The 22,495-nt window shown below is 41.9% G+C and overlaps 1 protein-coding gene across 5 annotated transcripts; it reads right to left on the bottom strand.

Annotated features, from left to right (window-relative positions):
• Window positions 1-4,154: 4,154 nt before the first annotated feature.
• raver1 (ribonucleoprotein, PTB-binding 1) lies at window positions 4,155-21,947 on the bottom strand. 5 transcript variants are annotated; one of them, XM_086071671.1, is made up of 15 exons: window positions 21,539-21,947; window positions 20,574-20,640; window positions 18,955-19,424; window positions 16,352-16,543; window positions 15,283-15,403; window positions 15,118-15,218; window positions 14,914-14,985; window positions 10,469-10,547; window positions 10,204-10,382; window positions 9,755-9,836; window positions 9,532-9,668; window positions 8,935-9,006; window positions 8,719-8,841; window positions 8,468-8,533; window positions 4,155-5,382 (listed from the first exon to the last, which is right to left on the bottom strand). In XM_086071671.1, exons 1-15 carry the CDS (start codon window positions 21,914-21,916, stop codon window positions 5,236-5,238), a joined length of 2,286 nt encoding a protein of 761 aa, XP_085927797.1. In that variant the 5' UTR covers window positions 21,917-21,947; the 3' UTR covers window positions 4,155-5,235. The 5 variants fall into 5 exon arrangements, with proteins under 5 accessions (XP_085927797.1, XP_085927877.1, XP_085927956.1 ...); XM_086071751.1 differs by having other exon boundaries at window positions 8,935-9,000; XM_086071830.1 differs by having other exon boundaries at window positions 14,950-14,985.
• Between the last annotated feature and the right edge of the window lie 548 nt (window positions 21,948-22,495).

Here is a 22,495-nt window from a genome sequence, read left to right as displayed (position 1 = left end):
GCTTAATGGAGTGTTTGTCACCGAGGGGAAGTGAGCGGCTTCTCTCTGACTAATGCTGCTATAAACAGCAGCCGCACGCTCCACATACGCCACTTGCTTACATTTTTAGCATTAAAAAAAATAATAAAAAAATTGCAGCACACAGCGTCACAATAAATCATTCCCATTTGGAGCGTGTAAGAGATGAAGAAGGGCAAAAAATCATTTCTGCAACTTTTGCTATTTTGCGGTAGCGGTTCTTAAACTGAGATTCCTGGATCCTCAATCAGTCCACTACATCTAGCTTGCAGGTGTGAAAAACAATTTGGAATCAATTATGCTGTATGATTTTTCAAAAAGTGCACACCATAGAGATTGGGATTGGCCCACTATAGTATTAATTTCATTAATGACTCAGTTTCGAGCCGCTACTCCTCCGCGTTGAGAGGAACCAGTTGAGGTGGCTCGGGTATCTGGTTCGGATGCCTCCTGGACGCCTCCCTGAAGAGGTGTTCCGGGCATGTCTCACCGGCGGGAGGCTTCGGGGACGACCCAGGACACGCTGGAGAGACTATGTCTCTTGCCTTGGGATCCCGCTGGAGGAGCTGGTTGAAGTGGCTGGGGAGAGGGAAGTCTGGGCGACCCGACCCCGGATAAGCGATGGTAGATGATGGATGGATGGATGGACAAAGATAAGATGACAAGTATATGATTTTGCAAAATCCCGTCTGTGCTAATCTGTCACTGTGACACTGTCATGTGACGCCCCCCCCCCTTTTTTTTTTTTTAATATGCAGCTAGCGAATGCAACATGCGCAAACACATAAAACAGACATGAGGTCAATTCAAGGTGAAAGATTAAATTATAGTTATAACGTAACATTATTCCAACGGCTATAACGTTCCAATAATAATGTTAATGCAACCGCTAACTTACTAGCCTCGTAGCATGGAGCCATAGTTGCCACTGTAATTGTGTGTGAAGTTGTTTTGCATCAAAAAGATGAGAGAACATTTTTATGTGAAATAGTTTTACATCCGAAATGTTCAATATTCTGCTGACAAAAAATATATACAGGGGCTAAGATTAAATGATTGTCCTGACTAAAACATTGACAGTTTTTGTTGACTAAAACTAGACAAATAAAATTGTTTTCTTGGACTAAAATGAAGACTAAAATGCTAGATTTATAGTCGACTAAAAGTTAACCAAAAAATGTGCGTGATTGAACCTGAGACTAAATTTTAAAATGTCTGATAAAATTAACACTACGGCCCAGCAATAAAACAAACCAGTTACTCCTCCTTACCTGAGCTTTGGGACAATTAAAAGCTCTGTTATCTTATATAATATCAGACAAATCTGAAATCCCTGTATGTGTAAAGAAAACCCTTCCAGAATAAAAGGCGCAACATTACGAAAATATGTAATGTCGCTGTATTTTTCAAACTCACTTGTTAAAATGACTTTGTTCCCTTGTTGTACTACGACAATATCGTCACTTAACTCTCAACTTAAAATAACTTTATTTTTTCTTACAAAACGACAACTATTTTTCATAACATGACTTTTTTCCCTTCAAAAACTAGGCAACTTTTTAATACCTATACGGTATTTAGGGTTTCACACGGTACCTGATAGGAGTGGTGCGCGTGCAAATTTTTTAAAGGCATGAGCCATCTATCGGCTGATTTTTGGCTTTGACTTGATAATAGCGCGAGTGGCAGGTGAGTTGCTTTACAACAAGCAGCAGCTTGGCAGATAACATTACTAAACTAAACTAAACATAAAACAAAGAGAATACATTTGTCGTTAAAACAACTATATCACCTCTGTTAGCTTAGTGCAAACCTACAATGGGATACATCAGGCTAACAATTAGCATCTATGTGGTGGTGTTTAAGCAATACACAAAAATTTACTGCATGTTTTTTTTTTTATAAAGTCTAAAATTATAAAGTATTTTTCTCATGAAAAAAAATACAGAAATGTTTTTGGGGAGGCTGGAACAGATTAATGGCCCCTTCACTCATTTCAGTAGGGAAAGATTATTTGACACAGTGTTATAAATTATTACTGTGGACACGAAAACTAATTAAAGTCTAGTTGCAACTGTAGTTACATTTAATTGCTGTTAAGAATATGAACAAGTTCATGAAAAATGGCTTCTTGTGAGGGTCACAACATTTGAGAAACCCTGGCTTGGGGAATGGCAGAAGAATTCAGCATGAGTGTGAATATGGTATGAAAGCAATCTCAATGTGTCTGACTTGCGTCCTTCCGAGCTGCTGCAGGTCTGACAGCATTCAAGCTGATAAATACTACAGAAATAAAGCGGGCCGCCGGTGAACCGCTGCACAGGTAATGACAGCGGGGCTGGAAATAAACCAACCTGCCTTATCATTTCTGTGGTATTTGAAAATAGAATTTTTTTTAAATGAACATATTGGAAAATTGGAGCATTGCAAGCTCGGCCTGGAGAAGAACTTAATCAAAACATTTTATCCTCTGAGGAAGAGGGGTTTTGTTTACTTTTTATAGCAACACTTTCAGGGCCGTGACACTTCAGTGCTGCTTCCCTCAATCACATCAACACACTTAATTTGACCCATTGAATTAAAGAGGACGTTTGTCAAAGTAACATTAGTTAATTGGCCGCCTCAACAATGGAGGCGTGGAACATAGTCCAGTCGGACTCAATGTCCCCGCCTCTCCCGAGACAAGGAAGAAGTTCTGCCGGAGGTGGGTCTTTCTGACAGGGGATTCCGCCAGATGTTCCGGGCAAACCCTCACACAATATGTTTGGGTCGGACCGGTATCTTCCCCCACCATCGGAAGCCAACTACACCACCAGGTGGTGATCAGTTGACAGCTCCGACCCTCTCTTCACCCGCATGTCCAAAACATGCAAATCCGATGACAACCACAAAGTCGATCCTCGAACCGCGGCCTATGGTGTCCTGGTGCCAAGTGCACATATGGACACCCTTGGGTTTGAAGTTGGTGTTCGTTATGGACAATCCGTGACGAGTACAGAAGTCCAATAACAGAAGACCGCTCGGGTTCTGATCGGGAGGGGGAGGGGCGTTCCTCCCAATCACGCCCCTCCAGGTCTCACTGTCATTGCCCGTGAAGTCCCAAAGCAGAATGAGGAAGTCCCCAGGAGGAGCGCTCTCCAGCACACCCTCCAAGGACTCCAAAAAGGGTGCGTACTCTGAGCTGCACAAACAACAGTCAGGACCCGTACTCATGACACAATTCAATAGAATGTACAGGATTAATCAGTTTTGGCCACATTTTGTCCTTGAATATAATGGACAAGAAATTATATCGCTATGTGACGGAAAATCCTGTCAAAGAGTTTTGTTTTGAGGTCAGCCTAAAACCTCATTTGACCCAACATGACATCTGTCATTCCTGGTTTAGACTGAAGCCAAATGTCATCACGCTGTGCCCTGACATTTCTGGTTTTGTGAATTTTCACGCTGCTTGTTATCAGCATTGAGGGCAATTATTCGTCCCTCCTCCACAACAAGCTGCTAAATATTCATGCCGACTCCTCGATACTGTTACACGCTGCTAATGGGCCCATTAGAAGCACCCGCGGCCCTACCGCCTGATAACAGGGTGGCAAGCGTGGCACGCCAACAAGGGCAAGGGCACCTCAAGCGGAGCGCGCAGCTCAGGCGACAGATGTTTGGCTGCAATGAGAACTTAACTTGTTTACTGTGCAGATGCTTCACTTCAACACGTCACCTTGAAGATGCTCCCCTTTTACCAGCCTTTTTGTTGTTGCGTGACACCGGCTCACTTGTCACACACGGGTAATGTGATGTCGCTTTTGACTGGCGTACAATGTACGGTAACTAACTAAACGCCAATCAAGTCTAAACGTTCCATTGGCTTTACACGGGCACTTGTTTTGCACCAGAGGTCCCCCTACAGGTGGAAGGTGAAGATTACAGCCTGTCAAGTGCTAACCGAAGCACTTAAATGGTAATCAAAAATTGATTTCAAAAGCACATTATTATTATTATTATTTTTTTACTTGCTGCATTAGCAATAGGAAATTACAGTGAGGTCAACTAGCAGGTATGCCAACTGTTTACTGCTACAGTATGGGAATTACCCGTCCCTTTAAGCCCCCCCAAAAATGAAGTGACAGCAGAGTGAGTGAGTTTAAATAACATTTACTTTCTCTCTCTTACAAACACACACACAAATTACAAAGTTGACCATGGAAGAGACAGCAGTTACAATCAAGCCAATGGAGGTAATTGACCATCAAGAGTTTTGGACCGTGTCTCTCGGTCTATCAACAAGCTGCAAATTCACTCATAAGCACAGGACCAGAGGACAATCTGGTTGTGGAACACAAACATTTCTGTTAGAGAGAGAAAGGGGATCAAACTATTTACACTGCAAATAAAAGACAAAGGCGGTAACGGCCAACACTGGGCAGGAACGGCGTCAAGGCTGAGGATAGTCAATCATCTTCTTGCAAGGAGGTAATGGGTTCTTTATAATCAAACTCTTCATTTGAACTAAAACATGTTTAAAAAAAAAAAAACGTAAAAAGGAAGGTAGGTGGGTGGGTGGGGACACACCATGGTGAATTGTTTGGACTGCCAGAGATCCATTTAACAACATCTGGACTTAAACGCCTCAAAACAAAAAACAAGCATTGTGATCCGTGCGCTTCAAATGCACTCAACTAGTGGAGGCGGGGTGGGGAACGAGACAACTCAAGAGTGCCTATCAAAAGACAAGAAAACAACATAGAACAAGGTTGGGGAGATTTTCTTTTTTTTATCAGTTCTGTCAAGGCAGCAGTGTGGGGTGGACAGCGAGGAAGAGGGGCACCATAAAACAGGTGGGGGATGTGAGTTGGGTGGTGTACGTTGACAATGAAGGCATCCCTTTGTCTGAACAGGGACATCACTTCAGTGACATAATCAAAATAATGGCCAAACCATCTGCTTACTTGCCACACACAAAAAAAGGAAAATTCGGACTTGATTAAGCTTAACTTTGCAAAGTCAACTAAGAAGAAATTTAAAGGGCTATTTAAAAAATAAAAATAAAATAAAAATGGCAACACACTAAAATTATATATACAAACACAAAAAGAAGGGAGGGAAAAAAAACAACCAAAAATTCCAATAGGAAACAATTGGAACGAGTGCCATTCCGTGTACGAGATCCCATCACGTACTGGCTTCTCACGACGCCATTTTGTGTTATCATTTTCCCTTTTAGAAGATGCGCTTGCGTTTCAGGTAGGAGTCTGCGTAATGGCCGCCCAGGCCCTGGGAGTGCTGGCCCACGTAACCTCCCTCAGGGCTCGGCTCTGGAGACGGGATGAGGCGGGAGAAGACACGCTTGTGGCTGCCGATGGGGGTCTAAAGTGGGATTGCCAAAGTAGGTTTTGAGCGGCATGAAAAACAACAACAACAACAAAAAAAAAAGGGGGGGGTCATCCTTTACATAATCCAATTGTGGATGCTGTGTCAGCAATATCCCACATCTTTTGGATTTAGTTTCAGTGGCAAAGGTGGAAAAACACCCTATGTGGCCATTTTGTTGATGCTAAAGAGGCTATAAGGAAGCTTTGGTGCGACCCCATTTAAAAAAGTTAAATCGTGGAAATTTTTACCATTGGCAATATTTGCTTAAGGTAAACACGTCTGGCACAGTCATATTAAATCAACTTTCAAATTCTCATTATTATTTTACTTATAGAAGTTTCAAACATCTTAAAGCAAGTGGTTCTCAAACATTTTACACCAAGTACAATGACCCCAAAAAAAAAAAAAATACTTGGCTCTCCAAGAACTACCATCTTGACAACATAAAAATACAGTAGGCATAATTGCTCACATTAACACCATTAAATACAGAGAGGGGAGGAGGGGATTCATTCAAACTAGTTAAAATTGTACGTTAAACATTTGAAAACAAAACTCTTCTAAAAGATCAAATGCATCTTAACTGTATTTGATAAAAATAAATACAGTTTGTCACAGTAAGCGCACGTAGTAAACTTTAATTCAGTAATTGTTTCATGTACCACTAGAGGGAGCACACATACCACTTTCGGTACTGTGCTTGTACTACATTGAGAATCACCGAGTTCAGATTCTTTTTTTCCAAAAATAGTTTAAAAATTTATTTTTATTAATAAAATAAAAATTCACATTTGTACTAATAAACACATCCATCCATCCAATATTTACCGCTTATCTGGGGTCGCGGCGGCTGCAGCATGAGAAGGGAAACCCAGACTTCCCATTCCCCAACCACTTCATTCAGCTCTAAGGCCAGCCGAGAGACACAGCCTGTGTCCAAATTCACAAGGCTGGGTGATGTCACTCCCGGCGCGACTCGACAGGACTTACAAACCCAATTCCCCAAAAAGTCAGGACACGTGAATAAAAACTGAATGCAATTTATGTGGAAGTGTCAAATTTTTATATTTTATTCATTTATGTCAAAAGTTTAAACGGAGAAAATGTATAATTTTAAGGGGAAACTATGTTGATTTTAAATTCCATGGTGTCAACAAATCTAAAAAAAGTTGGGACAAGGCCATTTTCACTACTGTGAGGCATCCCCTCTTCTTCTTACAATAGTCTGCCAAATGTGCTCTCGAAGTGAAAGAAGTGGACTGCAGGCTGGCCATTTTTAATAGCCGGATCCTTTTCCTCCGCAGCCATGATGCTGCATGTGGTCTGGGCATTATCGTGTTGAGAAATGCAAGATCTTCTCTGAAAGTGATGATGCCTTGATGGGAGCATATGTTGTTCTCCAATCTCAATTTACCTTTCTGCATTGACGATTCCTTTCCAGATGTGGCAGCTGCCCATGCCACACACACTCATGCAAGCCTATACCATCACAGATGCAGGCTTATAAACGGAGTGCTGATAACAACTTAGCTTGTCCTCTTGAGTCAGTATGATATAGCACCCCAGTTTTCCACAAAGAACTTCCAATCGTGATTCATCTGACCACAAAACAGGTTTCCACTTTGCCCAGAGAAACGCCTGCGCTTCTTGGTCTGCTTCTTCTTTGTACTGTGGCGTTTCATCTGGCAACGGCGGCTTGTGTTCACCCACAATGTTTTCTGGAAGTATTGCGGAGCCCTTTCTGTGATTTCCCTTACAGTGCACATTCCTGTTTGCGGTGCAGTCACGTTTAAGGGCATCCAGTATATTTCGGCCTTGACCCTTACACACAGAGAGTGTTCCAGATTCTCTGAATCTTTGGATGATGTTATGCACTGTAGATGATGAATACTTCAACTTTCTTTGCAATTTTTTGCTGGTAAACACCTTTCTGATATTCCTCCACTATCTTTCTGCGCAACATTGGAGGAATTGGTGATTCTCTCCCCATCTTGGCTTCTGAGAGACACTGCCACTCCGAGAAGCTCTTTTTATACTCCAATCAAGTTGCCAATGGACCTCATTAGTGCTAACTGGTCTTCCAGCTGTTTTTTTACAAGTTCAATTGACTTAGCGTCTTATTGCTACCTGTCCCAACTTTTTTGAGATTTGTTGGCACCATGACATTTACAATCAACATATGTTCCCCTTAAAATGATACATTTTCTCAGTTTAAACTTTTGACCTGTCATCTATGTTCTATTCTGAACAAAATATTGTAATTTGGCACTTCCACATAATTGCATTCAGTTTTTATTCACAATTTGTATAGTGTCCCAACTTTTGGGGAATTGGGTTTGTACACATGAATGGACTGTCAATGCTGCTTGTCGGTAGTGCATTGACCGACAGTCCATTCATGTGTAAATCCGTGCTTGCGATGGAGTCGCGCCAGGAGTGACGTCATGCAGCCGACAAATTTGGCCCTCAGAGGACCCGTGAATTTGGACACAACCAGTCCCGCCAGCGTGTCCTGGGTTGTCCCCGGGGCCTCCCGCCGGTGGGACATGCCTGGAACACCTCACCGGGGAGGCATCCGAACCAGATGTCCGAGCCACCTCAACTAGTTCACCTCAACACGGAGAAGTAGCGGCTCAACACTGAGTCCTTCCCAGATGACCAAACTTCTCACCCTATCTCTAAGGGAGAGCCCGGATACCCTGCGGAGGAAACTCATTTTGGCCGCTTGTATCTGGGATCTTGTTCTTTCGGTCACAACCCACAGCTCGTGACCATAGGTGAGGGTAGGAACGTAGATCGACTGGTATTTTATTTTCACAGTACATATATTTCTAGTTATTTTTTGTGAGTTTTATTTCTTTTTATATCAAATTACTCTGCACACATCTGCTTACACTAAATTATCTTCCTGGTGCAACCCTTCCCATTTACAAAGCTGCTTGAAGCACACTTGATTGCAATCCCTAGTGGTTGGGTGTCCTCATTTCCAACGCACACACTATTCAATCATACTTTTTTTTTTTATGTGTTGCAAAAGTCTGTGCTCTATTATTATTATTATTATTTAAAACAGAATCACCTTTATTGTGTTGACAAATCCTGGAGGGTAGCCAGAGGTGTTGCTCACAGGAGGCATCCCCACAGCCTGAGGACAAACCAAGCTACTTTGAGTGTGGGCACTTTAGTACACAAACATCTGCAATGGTGATTGAACATGGCCTTTTTCTTTGCTACAGAGCGCGCACACACTGACAAGTAAAAATCGATAGCGCTGCATTTAAAGAGAAGGCTTAAAACAAAAACATAAAGTGACATCAGCTTCGGACTCACCCTGTTGAGCTGACTGGGAGGCAGGCAGCCATTAGCGGAGGCGTCCGAGCTGAAATACGAGGTTGGGGGCGGGCTGGGCGGCAAAGTGAAGTGGCGCTGACTCAAGTCTGATGGACAAGAGAGCTGTAGAAAACCGAAGGGGGTGGGGGGCGTGTCACACTGCTGCCAAGGCACCATCCATTTCATCTCATTCAGATAATTAAAGTGTGCAGCTACCTGCTGCCCGAAGCCAGTCAAGTCACCCATATGGTGATTCTCCTGCTCCTCGTACAACTGCTGCAGCTGATCCTGACCACAAACATCATGTTGAACAACTCAGATATTTTATACAACCACTCAATAATTAGCGAACATGGAGGATGTCAAAAGCTAGAGATAAGAACACCAGTTTGTACAACTGGATTCACAGTGAGATTATATATCCTATTTGCTCAAATGGGGTAAAATACTTCATTCATCCACAGAGAGATTGAGGATAAACCTTCTGTGCACAGTATTGTGTTTAACAAGTGTGGCACATGACTTACTAAAAAGATGCAAAGGTCTTTAGGCAAAGATTTTTTTCGTTGTTGTAGCACTGTTAAAACATTTGAGAGCGGGCCGCCAACAAAGCCAAGTTACCAAGTTAGCAGGGTACTTCCTGAAAGCCTGGCGAATAAAACACTGGGGGAAACCCTGCAATGCATTTGACCAAATACTGTAGTTCCCCTTTTAATCAAATGTAGTGGTGGCCATAGAATTTCCCAGAAAGGAAGTAATCCACAAGGCAACATTACATCGTTTCGACTGAAAACAAAAACTGTGCTTGCTTACCTGGTGGAGAGGAGAATATTCATCACTGTAAGAGTCCTGGTAGCGCAGGTTGTAGCAAGGGTGCATGCTGAGGTGCTGGTTGGAAACATTACTTAGCATGGGTCTCTTCCTGTACGGGTGAGGTCTGCAGTTGGCTCCTGGAGGAGATGAGTCAATGTGGAGAAAGCCAGCCGTGAGATATTAGACTCTGAACCCAGCACAGGGACAGACTGGGGATACTCACCTGAGGGAAATGTATTGTTGACGGAGACAAAGGAACTCTGGGGAGGAGTCACACTTTTGGTCGAGTCTCCTAAAATGGAGACCTGGGGGGGATCCCAAGTAATGTTAACGAGACTAACATTCCTGGATCAAAAATATATATTATCTTTTAGTTGGTATTGTTCAATACAAATGATTGTAGATTTTGTGCCTGATCTTTATGGCCTACTACAACTTGTGGGGCTTCATTAAAGCATTGGATTCTTAGCTGACCTAAAAACCAAACAGATGGATCTAATGTCGACAACATATTTATCGGTTCATCAAAAACCACACGCTCATTTTCTATTTTTAATGTCGACCATTTCAAATGCACGTCATGTGGTTTTGAGTCTATATAGAGGGAATTATGGAAGATTAAAAGCCAAATGAGGCATGATGTATCATGGGGTGCGATGCGATAGGCCTCACCGCTTGCGCCACGAGGCCGTCTGGCCCCATCATGCCGCCCAGCAGCGGCACAGACACACCCTGCAGAGTGGGAGAGGGAGTCTGCGGGAAGCTGGGAGACTCCTGGTCCCTTGCCATCGCTCTGCTCAAAGGCGCCGGATTCAACGGGGGCAGCGGGTCCAGACCTGAGACTACCCCACCTGTTTGTTACATTATGCAATACATAAAATGAAGACATTTTCATTTTTAAAATTAGATCAAGGGGTGACATTGGGCTGTGTCAGACCTTGGGGCAGATCTCCGAGCAGATGGATTCCCTGCTGGACAGGCAGCGGAGCCAGAGGATTCTCCGCCAGTAGTCCTGCCTGCTGGGCATAGGAGCGAAAAAGCAGAGGCTGAGTTGCATTGGAAGGTCACAAGCAGGCCAGCGATGCGAAAGCACTCAACTCACACACCACAAACACACAGAAACATTACATACTCACTACTTTTTTTTTTTTGGCTTGTAGCAATTTATACTGATAATGTATAAACGCAAGAATCACCAAAAACACCAAGATGACATGTAAATACACTCACTCACCTACTAACTTAAGGTATGCCAGCTAAAGTGCCAAATCTACAAAATAAAGCCTTTACAAAGCCAATGCTCTTTTAGATTGGCACAGACAAAGATTGAATTTGTTTTTGCGGTTGTAGAAATGTAAAAAGCTCTACTAATAATACTATGTATAGCAAATTTGAGTCGGAAGCTTGATACTAAAGCTCCACAAATTTTATTTTATTTATTATTATTATTATTATTATTTTTGCCATTTCATGGTTATTGTACATCATGCAGGCCCCGTTGAGGACCGTTTTTAGCCGTGACATTCAATGGAGGAGAACATCACTGTTTGGTGGTTGCACATTCACGGCAGCACGTTTGCGTCAGCGAGCTGTGACACCGGGAGAGTTTTGTCAATGCGGAGCAAAGTGTGTCCCGGAGAAGATGTAGAGCGCAATGACAGCCGGAGTTATAAAAGTCAAGTGATGTGCGAGATATGACTAAATAGGACTGGAGAAGTGATTTATTTATTTTTTACTCGCCATCAAACGCACTTTCGGCTTTTACATTTGTAGCAAACCTGAGTGACGTCTATGATCTCGGCGTCCCCTCTTCCGGGTCAATAGAGACTTCAGTCATACGCCACTCCATCTTGTCAGAATGCCGGCAGCAGAGTTTTGAATAGGGCTGAAAATTATTAATTGCATTTGCAATATAATCACAATTTGACAAAATGAGATTCTCTAATTGCAACGGCTACGAGGGTTTGGGGACGGGGAGGGTTCACAAAAGTGCGGTTTCTATTTCACAAGACATTGAGGCAAGTATCTAACATGCTTTATCCTTTTCACTTGACAATACTTTTTTTTTATTACCGTGTCTATTTTGCGTTTTTTCTGCGGACGTCGTACGCATGTTGGAGCAAAGTGTGTGAAAGTGTGAGCCACTATGGCTGTCTGATTGTGTGTTGAGGGCTGGTTGCGGATGGAAATTTTTTCAAGTTGATGCACCTTCGACAACTGCAATCATCCAATATTGTTGGTATCAGACATGCCTGTAAAAAACAAAAACCAGGTAGATGCATCCTCAGGTCAAATGATTTGAAAATGGTAGCATGCTTAAGTTGTCAAGCGGTGAAATATTAAGATGAGAAATTCAGCTGTATGATTCATTAATGAAACCAAAGACAGACTTAAATATGTTACTCTTTAATTAATGGATGAGACGCCATAGAGTTGTCACGCCTGAAACTTTGTGATATGTAGGAAGTGGCAAAGCCAGATTTGTTTGCATTATTGTTGTAATCTACATTTTAGTTTGTGTCTTACTGATTTATAGTAGCTATATACTTATGTTTACGCAGAATTATTGCACGTATTTAGTACATACATTTTATACCTGTAATTGTAGTCGATACACTGTCTCTCATATTAATGCTTCATTTGCCTTTATCATTGTAGCCTATAATAATGGGGCCTTGAAGAAAAAAAAATGCAAATGAAATGGCAATTGACCTTTCGCAAAAGTCCCGTTGACGCTTCCAAGTCAGACATCCTTCTGGACACTTACAATGTAAATGAACGTACCAGAGCATGTGAGTGAGTGTTTTTGGTAGAGCAGAACTGGGTGTGTATCGATTCTAATTTCCTCAAATCGATTAGATTTTGATTCACAAGAGTTCAATTCAATTAGATTTTGATTTCCCCCCCCCCCCCGATTCGATTTGATTCACTTCAATCCGATACTGATTCATTATGGAACATCAATTCTTCTTAAATATGAAGGACATTTATTTTATTTTGGGTTTGAATTCAAACATTTCTTTGTTGTATAGTCTTTCGAAACTGCATAGTGTAGCGGTTTATATTATTGTTACGTTTGCTATTATTGTATTTTGAGTATGATCCCTTCTCTGTGCGGAGGCACACCCACACATTTCCCCTATGGACATTATGTACCACCGAATGACTGGATAGCCGATAGGCCAAGACTTTTGAAGTTGCGAGGCCGCCATATTGCTCTTCTCAAGAAACGTTCTCGGCATACGATCGTAAACATTTACAGTATCAAAATTGGAGAAGATTTGAGACAGTACTTAGTAGAAACAGCATGATTTATGGTGTTTTAAATTTGTTAAACATAAACAAAAGGATATCAGACATTTTACAGTTTGCCTTAAATACATGTATAAATGAAATGTTTAATTATGTTTACAGGAGGAAACTTGTATATTTTGTTTGTTAAAGAATTCTAACTGCAATTCAACAAAAGATGCCTGTGCCAAATCTAATATTGGGGTCTAAAGAACTGAGCGATAAAAGAAAAAGAGGGTCTTCAAAGCAGCACATACCGTCCATTTTTTTTACTTGTGATTACCCCGGCACATGATTGTAGTTAAAAAATGTCAACTTTGCATTCATAAAATTTCTCATTTCTAGTTCCTGGTCGTAAAATGGCTGAAAGAGGGCGGCCCATAATGGTATCTGTCACCGCCGCGATTATTGTCGGATACCTTCAAATAAGACTGGTATTGACACCAATACGATACCTGGTATCGGTAGTCATCCATCATAGTCAGGGTGATACCACCTCTGCCTCAATTTGAGCCAGGAAAAAACCCTGATTAGCATCAGCAAGGACGAGATGAAAATATTTTCATAATTCAATAATTGTTAATATAAATCAAAAAGATTCAGAATTGTTTAAGTGCAATAAGTCAGGTATTTTCTAAATGATTTCAATTAATGTGAACAGTAAATTTCAAGAAAACAGTAAAAATAAATAAATATCATTTAAAATTATATTTTCTTATGAATTTATGGGAAAATGTGATATTAAAATAATAGATTCATGGTTTTGGGAATCAATATCAGCCCTAGAAACCCCAGCACTAGTTATTGGAGCAATAAAAGAGCGATATCTTCCAGATTGAGGCAAAAGGGTTTTCAGTATGCAGTGAAAGGAAATATTAATCATATCAAAATATGCAGAAAAGCGGACTTCACAACTATCCAGGCTAAAGCATACAAGTCTCAAGATAAGTTTGAGGTAAACCACAACTTTTTTTTTTATTGTAATCATGCAAAAATTATTCCCATTCTTAATAAACATACCTGTAAACTGATTATGTGTTGTTTTCTTTGAGACAGAATGGTTTATTTTGAGGTAACAAAATGCTCCGTGAAAGGTGAAAACAAAATAAGTTCAAAGTGCCTGTTACGATGCTATGGTCACTTTGTGCAAATCGATGAAACGTCAGAGAGCTCCCAGTATGAGACCACGCGTAAACTAATTAGTAGGACGTAAAGTTACCCTGCTAACATTAATGACTATGATCAAGATCAACTTAGCAAGTTATGTATGACTCAAAGATTTGTAAAAATACAGTGACTGAGCACAGACTGATGCCGGTTTATGTCCGTCGATTGGGCTAAAGATGGTCTTTCTTGGTCTATGTATTTTTATGAGGCAAGGCGCCATTCGCCGATTTTGGTGATGAATGGCCGAACTTTGATGTCCAGTTTTGTGGATGATATTAACTCGAGAGCTTAAGTGAATTTGACAACACAGGTCAAAGCTGGCATTATAGCTACTTTACAGGTTCTTACCTTGGCGCAAACGTAGGAATGCTTATTTATCTTGGAGACATTTAGCTGGGAGAGAGCCGTCCACAGTGCGTAATCCATTGAAGACGTCGCTCTACTTTGTGGATTCCTCATGTCCAATTTACACAATCTCTGGGCACATCGCTTCACTAGTTTGCTTGTGGGAACTTTGTTTGGTTTTAATGAAGCCGCCAAAAGTTTTGAGAACCGGTTTACAATGGATTTGAGCGGAGACGAACTTGATGGACCTTGGCCGTTTGGGGGTGTGGTTTGCGAAAGGTCAATTGCAATTTTGAGGGGGGAAATAAAACGCAATTAGATTGTCCATAATCATTCAGCTCTATCCAGTTGCAATTTATTGATGGCGTTTTTAAATGTAAATGTAAATTGAGCATTATCATCTTTCAAACGGCAGACTTATTTGCTACAGCTCTTGTTTTGATCTCATGAGGCGGAGCCTGCATATCTAATGAAGCAGCAGGTGAGTGCATGTCCTAGTTTGTTACATGAAGGTGTTTTTGGGCGTAAACAGGAAGAAAGCACTTCACACGGTCAGGGACAAACACCATTAGCACTCACACAGGGCACTAGAGGGCCTTCATGACTGTACAGCACCTGAGCCCAAAGAAGAGGATTTCCCAGAAAGACTTGCTGATGGCAAAGTGGGAAGGAGACGAAGGGATGAGTGCGTCGTAAGAATGAATCAAAGCTGTCTGAATGCTTAAGGGTTGAGAGGAGGATAGGGAAACATTTTTATTAAATAAATAAAAAAGTGGTTGGCACCTGCTGGGCTTTCGCCTGATTTTGTAGTAGCAACTGGAGCAGCATAGCGGGTAGGGCCGGGTTGGTGAGCAGCGGCATGGCGGGTACCGCCCCGAGGAGACCTGTGCGGCAGGATGTCAAGCTTGGCGGTAGAAAAACAACAGGGTGGGAGGACGTTCTCGTCACCTTGTTTGTGGCCCTGTGACAGCGGGTTGAGGAGCATTTGGAGGGCGGCCGGGTTGTTGAGGCCCGACAGGATCTGCATGGCGGTGGGGTCCGGGAGGAGACCCTTGCCCCTATTCACAGACTGAGGGTTGGATCATTAGACAGTGAGGAGTCGGGACACATCAAACAACTAAACCCTTTGATGACATTTGGGATGCCCCAATCCGATACTTGGTTGGATTATCGGCCTAGATATTGGAAAATAAATTGGATCGGGTATCTGTGGCAATGGTCCTGATCCACAGAGACTCGCCAATTACGACGTGAAAGGAGGAGGTAAATATTTCGCACAATTGCCACATTGGCGCGGCAGAGTTGTCTGTCAGAATTGCACTGGGGGAACATCGCTATACCAGGCATAAGTGTCCGTATGCAAATTGCATACAGTAATCCGACAATCGTTGATGCGGACAGTGACTTGGAATCAAATCAATCAAACTTGGAAAACTCCTCTATCAAATGACCACGGATTCAGTCAGTTACATTATCAATGACATAAAAGGTAAAAAGTAACAGCTGCAATCATTATTTGAAAAAAAAAAAAAAAAAAAAAAAAAAAGTCAACAACAATGGTGCGTACTCCACAACAAAAAAATGTCAACGTCTCAATAACTCGTCATGCGCCATTGGGCATCAAATACAGCTTGACGACGACGTCATGGCAACTCAGCTGATGCCACAGATTTTCAAAAGGATTCAGGTCTGGAAAAATTGCAGGCCATTCATTCACTCTAATATGGCTAGGATATTTTTATACCGTTTAGCCACATTAGCTAAAAGGTTTCATGACTATTTTGTCATATTCTCAGTGACAGCATTTTATTTTTATTTTACATTGGTTTTAAAATCCCTATTTGCACTGACAAATCCATTACAAAGAGGTTTTGTTTGTGATACCAAGCTAGGGAAGCTGTTGGTTCATTTACAACTGTTGCTCAGTTATTGAATAAACAATCCATAATACATTTCCTCATGCACAGCTATAGAGACTATACTTGACTGTATTACAAAGTGGGTTTGTTGCACTTACCATGGTCTGGGCTGCAATCAAAGCGGCAAGCATGCTCCGGCCAGGTGGGCCAGGGGCACAGAAGGACGCCCTGATGTGCGTGCCGCCCAGCAAACGGCCATCTGACAGTTGCTGAGCCTCCTCAGCCATCTCAGTCGTGGCAAACTCCAGCACCGCGAAGCGCCGGAAACTTCCATCTTGTCCCTGAGCCAACTGGGGGGGGGGGGGGCATTTCAAAACAAATCTACAAGCAACCACTACCCCTTGAACATGAGCTTGTCATAAAAAAAGAAAAGTGGAGTAAGCAAGTCTTGCCTTTGTTACAAGCACAATGAAACACAGCCTACCTTAACAAGAGTTCAGCGTATGCATATGCGAGTGCCTCAGGAGCTTACAATTGTGAAAACAAAAATAAACCACATAAAAACTACTATGACCCTGAATGGAAGCATTTTGGCTGCAATTTGCAGAATGAAAACTAAAAGGCACCAGAAAATGAGCGGCCATACATGTGCCGTAAAGAGACACATGCTATGATTCCAGAAACGTCTGCTGGATGACAGCACCTAGGGGAGTCAGGCGGTCATCACCATGGAAACCAGCAATGCTCCGGGTGGCCACTTGCAATCTGGGCTAAAGGTGAATGGAGATGACCAATTTATCTCCCCAGCAAAAAAAAAAGAAAAAAGGAAAGAAACAAAAACATCCTCTACCATCAGGTCAAATACACACTGTTTTTTTGTCTGTCCTCATGAAAATACATTCGGCTATAAAGTGCATACCAAAAAGGCAGGTGGCGCCATTACCCCTAAAGAGCGGGCACAAATGAACAACAATGCAATGTGGATGGAACACATTACTGGAATGTTTCACTTCCATGGTAGCCTAGAAATACTGGACAGTGGCAGAAAGAACTTATAACTTTTGCCTTCCCGACCAGCACAAATATGAAATATAAAGTCAAGCAAAACTGAAATGTTGACCTGTAGTTTTAAGGGGATCCCTATATTAGCATTTATAAACTCCTAGTAACTTTCAAGAATAGGAAATCTGGATTGTAGCCAAAGAATTGGGAGAAAACAATTGTGGAGAACAAAGTACACGACATCACACACGTGAATATTTATAGATACCTATCACTGTCCAAATACAGTACAAAACATGTGGGCAGAAAATGAGTCACCATGAAGTGGCAAAGGGGGATCCAAATGTTCTAAATGTTGCAACAGTGTGGCAAGCAATGTTCCCTAAGCTGCTAACGTGTGCAATTGTGCACTGCTCTCACCCTCTTGCCGTACAGCAAATGTTCACAGTGCAATAAAAATAAAAAATAAAACAGAGCTAAAATGCGTCAATAAATTGAAGTTGATTTGGCATATGTAGTTGACGAAGCGGTAAGAATGGTAAAAGTATGGGAGCATTTCAGAAAGAAATTCGCACCATATCATGTAACCTATTGTCACATGGACCATGCTCTCTGTCTAGGTTAATTTGACCTAGTTTCGGGTCCTATATGCAGCTTCTTTACAGTGATATTAATGTTCATGTACCTTAATAATATAACATTACCCCTGCGGAGGGCTTGGGCTCTGTTATTATGACTACCATTGATTTGTGACTTGCTTGTTACCATGGTGACAAGTGCAGTATAGCCTACACAAACTCACTACGCTCCTAACGCTCATTAACCGGATATTTAAAGTTTATTGGAAGAGTTCTTGCAACTCCGAACTGCGTGCGAATTAGCACACTTTGGCTGGCTCAGTGCAGGGCCAGCAAGTCATTTGGATGCACAAGGCAAACTGACAGTAGTCAAAGCTCCCACAACAACCCCCGCCCCTTCTCTTTTTGCTAATTTTGGTCAAAATGTGAGTTATGTACTTCTTATAGGGCATTTTGTCCTGCTTTTTAAATCTGCTAAAAATGATCTGACAGCGTAAGTTAGCCTACTAATATTTACCACCAAATATTTTTTAATCTTAATGTTAAGCATCATTGAAATATGTGAATTTGAAAAAAATTCTCATAGTTACCCAGCTATGTAAAGATTTGATGATTACTATCGAACAAGCACTCAGCACTTTTACGGTAATTACTAGTAATAACATCATTCAACATTAAATGTTTACCTTTTCAACCATTTTTATACTCATCGTTGATGAAAAGCATCACTCATGTAACTCTTCATATATTTGGTATTGGTATATACTATTGAAGCCATAACATGAAAAACATGATTATTACCAAATTCACATTTTCTTACATTGATTTATATCAAACTGGACCAATTCACGATACACATACTTTCAAGAGTGGCATCAAATACTTAATCCTTAACTGATTCTTACAAATTGGGGATCTTTTTTTTTTTTTACGGCACAAATCTCCACTTAATGATCTCCTCCATTTTGTTATTTAGGTGTTTTTTATTTTTTATTTTTTTGTAACATACCTACATTTGTGTAATTTGTTATAATGTCAGGTTTTGGACAAGTGTGATACTGGTTTGGCCACCATGTATAAGCCCTGACGTTGCTCACCGTGGTGCAAGGAATGCTCAGGGAGTTTGTGTGAATGCTCAGACGCGTTGGCAAATTAAAAGGAACATCGGTGGAGTGTCTGACCTGACAGAAGACTGGTGGGTGGGCATCAGCCAGCGCATTGCGCAGGTCTTGGGCGGTCAGAAGACTCTGAGGCAGGCGGTCCACACAGAGACACTTTGAGTGCAGCAGCGGGTACGTGAGCGAGCCCACCTCGGTCCAGTGCACGTAGAGCATGCGCGAGCCCAGCTGCTTCCCGAGCAGCTCCGACTTGGCACGGGCCGCAGAGTCCTTCTTCATGTACTCCACAAAGCCGTAGCCCTTGGAGTGGCCGCTGGACGCTCGGTACACCAGGAAGCAGCGCTCCAGGTTGCCGAAGGGGCGCACCAGCTCCTCGAACTGCTGCTGGGTGAAGGAGCGCGGCAGGTTGGCGATGCACAGCAGGGCGTCAGTGGGCTGCAGCTGCACGGAGATTTCCCGATCGCGAAGTGCATGCTGGTGAAACTCCTTGATAGCACTTTGTGCCTGCTCACCGTTGAGCAGCGTCACAAAAGCTGCGGGCAAGGGGAGCGATAAAATGTTAGTATACAGTAGTATAGCAACCGAGTTAATATTTAACATGGGCTGGGTAATATGCCCTTAAAATATAATCCAATGTTTTCCCCTACCCCAAAAAAAAACTATTTCTGATTTGGTACTTTTCAGCTGCTTCTGGAGGAACCCCTTCTCCGATTTGCTGACAAGGTTCAGTTAAAAATACAGTATCTACCCATAAGCTTGTATGTGGCAAAATTCAAACGGGGGCCTCTTGCCCGAAATACTTTACTTAAATAGCGCAAATTGAACCTTATTCACGAGAAGAGCTCTGTTGACAGCAGTATACGTCATTTACTTAAGTAATCTTTTTTTTATGTGAATTTGTTAGAGAGCGAATATGAGAACATAGAATAACTACACTGATCAACACATCTTATTTTTTAGGTCAGAGAGGAAAATGAGATTCTCTACAGGGTGTCCACAAAGTCTGGGTACATTGGAGATTTTCACTCTTATTTAATGACGATGGCTCTGTCTAAAGAAGAATGAATTGTTTTGGTACTCTTAAGTGAACGACAAGGTCTTATCGCAAAATTGCAGAACAATTTAACTAACCTTTGACTATTCCATCGAGTTAACCTGAATTTTACAAAGCGCATCATATTATGCGTTGAGAATGATGGAAATCATGGTGATTTTTTTTTTTTTTAATAAACATAGGATTGAACAAAACTGTTTTGATTTAAGAATTATGTTGTTGTTTTTTACCATGTACCCACAACCACACTTTAGACACCCTGTAGATTTTGTTGTTGTTGTAGTAGTAGTAGAAAATCTTCCCTTGTTTTTCTGTCTAGCACCTTAGGTTTTCTAATATAACAATGACATGCATTATACTTAGACCTATTTATGAATTAAGGGTTGTTTAGCAACAGGTGGATTTTTTTTTATTTAAACGTCATAGCTACAGATAATGACATGGTAAAAGTTATACAGTATTGCGTAAGCTATTATAGGTCAAAGTTACAACAAAAAATCTCAAAAAAACTGAAATGCGAGGAAAAAAAGTAATCCTTTCTCAGCTGACATTGTGTGTTATCAGTCAAAAACGTTCATATTATGCTTTATTTTTTATGTATCATTATTTTAAACCACATATTACCAACCTGTGCCCTTGTATTTGTCTACAAAGCAGTACTTCAGGTCATAGTTCCCCAGCAGCTCATGAACCTCCTGGAATAGAAAGTGCAAAAAATAATTCATACATTTACCTATAAAAAAAAAATACAAAAATTATTCTAATGCAAATAATCACACATCCATAAATATATACATTCTGATGGGAGACAAGGAAAGTGCACCTGTGGGGTACTGGGAAGGGGGATGGGGTCTGCAGAGGCTAATGACTGACTCTTTGTTGGGAGGAGAAAATTGTTCTACGCTGCGTTTGTCCATTCACAAACGAATGGCGATGCTGTCGAGCACTTTCTGAAGCGTTTTGTCCACACGCCTTCCACCTTTTGTTAGAACGAAACTCGCATCTCGAAACCCCACCAACTACTAAACATCCCCCTTTTACTTGAACAATGGTATCGCCCGCAGGCCCCACTGCTCCGCACGAGTCAGGCACGTTCCAAAACGAGGGGGGGGCAGATGACATCATGAGTTTATCAGACGAGTTGATGTGGTTAGATTTGACTTTGGGCCAACGTAAAGGGAATAATTAGGTGTGTAAAGTGTGATCAATGCACAATGGTGACTGGGACAGTCGTCCAATTAACTTACATAAATCCTCGGACCGACGCGGACGTTCGCGAGGCCTGACTGACAACTCGGACCACACTTGACAGTTAACTGAACGGCTGGAGTTGACTTAAGTTAAACACAAACACATTCGTTGTACAATTAACAACTAATAACTTCGTTCGTACTGTAAGGTACGGCTATTTTCAAGAGAGCGATTCAATATGCGCATTGATGGCGCTAATTGTCGTTAATAAACTACTGTTGTGTTTAATGGCCAGGGGGCTAACAAGAGTAGCATGGCACGGCTATGTTAACACTAGCCAAACGACTCCTGTCACTCACTCAGTCAGTCAGTTAGTTAGTCAGTCAAAGTATTCATGCCTACTTGATTGGTGATGTCAGACGGCAGATTTTTGATGATAATCTTCCTGCGGTTGTAAAACTCCCGGCGAGTTTTCTCCAAGCGGCTTTGAATCTCTTGGGGGCTCAGTGATGTCCAATCTTCGTCGGCCCTCCGCTGACCCTCGCGTCCCGCTGTTGGGACCTCTTCGCCGGCTTCGAACTCGGGATGCCGGCGCTCTCCGGGTCTCCACTTTTCGCAGTCGGCGGGTGCAGCGACGTTGTAGTTTTCGTGGAGCGGACGGGAGACGAAGCCGAGCGCTGTGTCTGAGCTTGCTTCTTTGGCGTTTGCGCTCACAGACACGACGGCCGCCATCGCTCGACTTGGTGGAAGTTTTGGTCGCTCTGGAAAAGCCAGTCGCATTTGAGCAGTTTAAACAATACACACATGGGCCTAACGCCGTCTGCGATTGGACGAGAGTTACGTGACGTCAGTGGGTGGGGTTACGGGTGTTTGAGTCATGCCCAAAGCGGAAATGACCCAATGTGACGGTCAAGGACAAGCTCAGTCTCTCCTTTTTACTTTTTCTTTCTTTCTTTCTTTTTTTTTCTTTCTTTCTAATATTATCCTATCTATACAATTAAAATTTTAATATTTGTGGTTTACTAGGTTGACTACGTAGGCAGTATTTGAACTGAAGCAGGTATAGTTGGGGAGGGGGGGGGGAGGGGGTTCACGAGTCTACTGGTCTAGCTTCATAAGCACACTTTATTAATATCTTGGCATGCTTTTCTTCCCACAATTACACACATCATTAACAGCCAGTGCATGGTGTTCTGAAGACGATTGTCAAATTGTGTGCTGAAAATGTTAATCAAAAGCCTCCCCATAACTCTTACAAATGTATACCTACTTTTGCACCGGCAGTTTTAAGGGGTATTTTCATTTAAAAATTGTCTGTACCATTTCGCTTTCAGTGTAGATTTTCAACTTGTTGAAAAG

Source organism: Leptonotus elevatus, chromosome 1 (assembly GCF_054856555.1).
Source record: "Leptonotus elevatus isolate MCC_2025b chromosome 1, RoL_Lele_1.0, whole genome shotgun sequence".
NCBI lineage: Eukaryota > Metazoa > Chordata > Actinopteri > Syngnathiformes > Syngnathidae > Leptonotus > Leptonotus elevatus.
The sequence above is the reverse complement of the archived record's forward strand: the minus strand, read 5'-3'. Positions and strand labels throughout refer to the sequence as shown.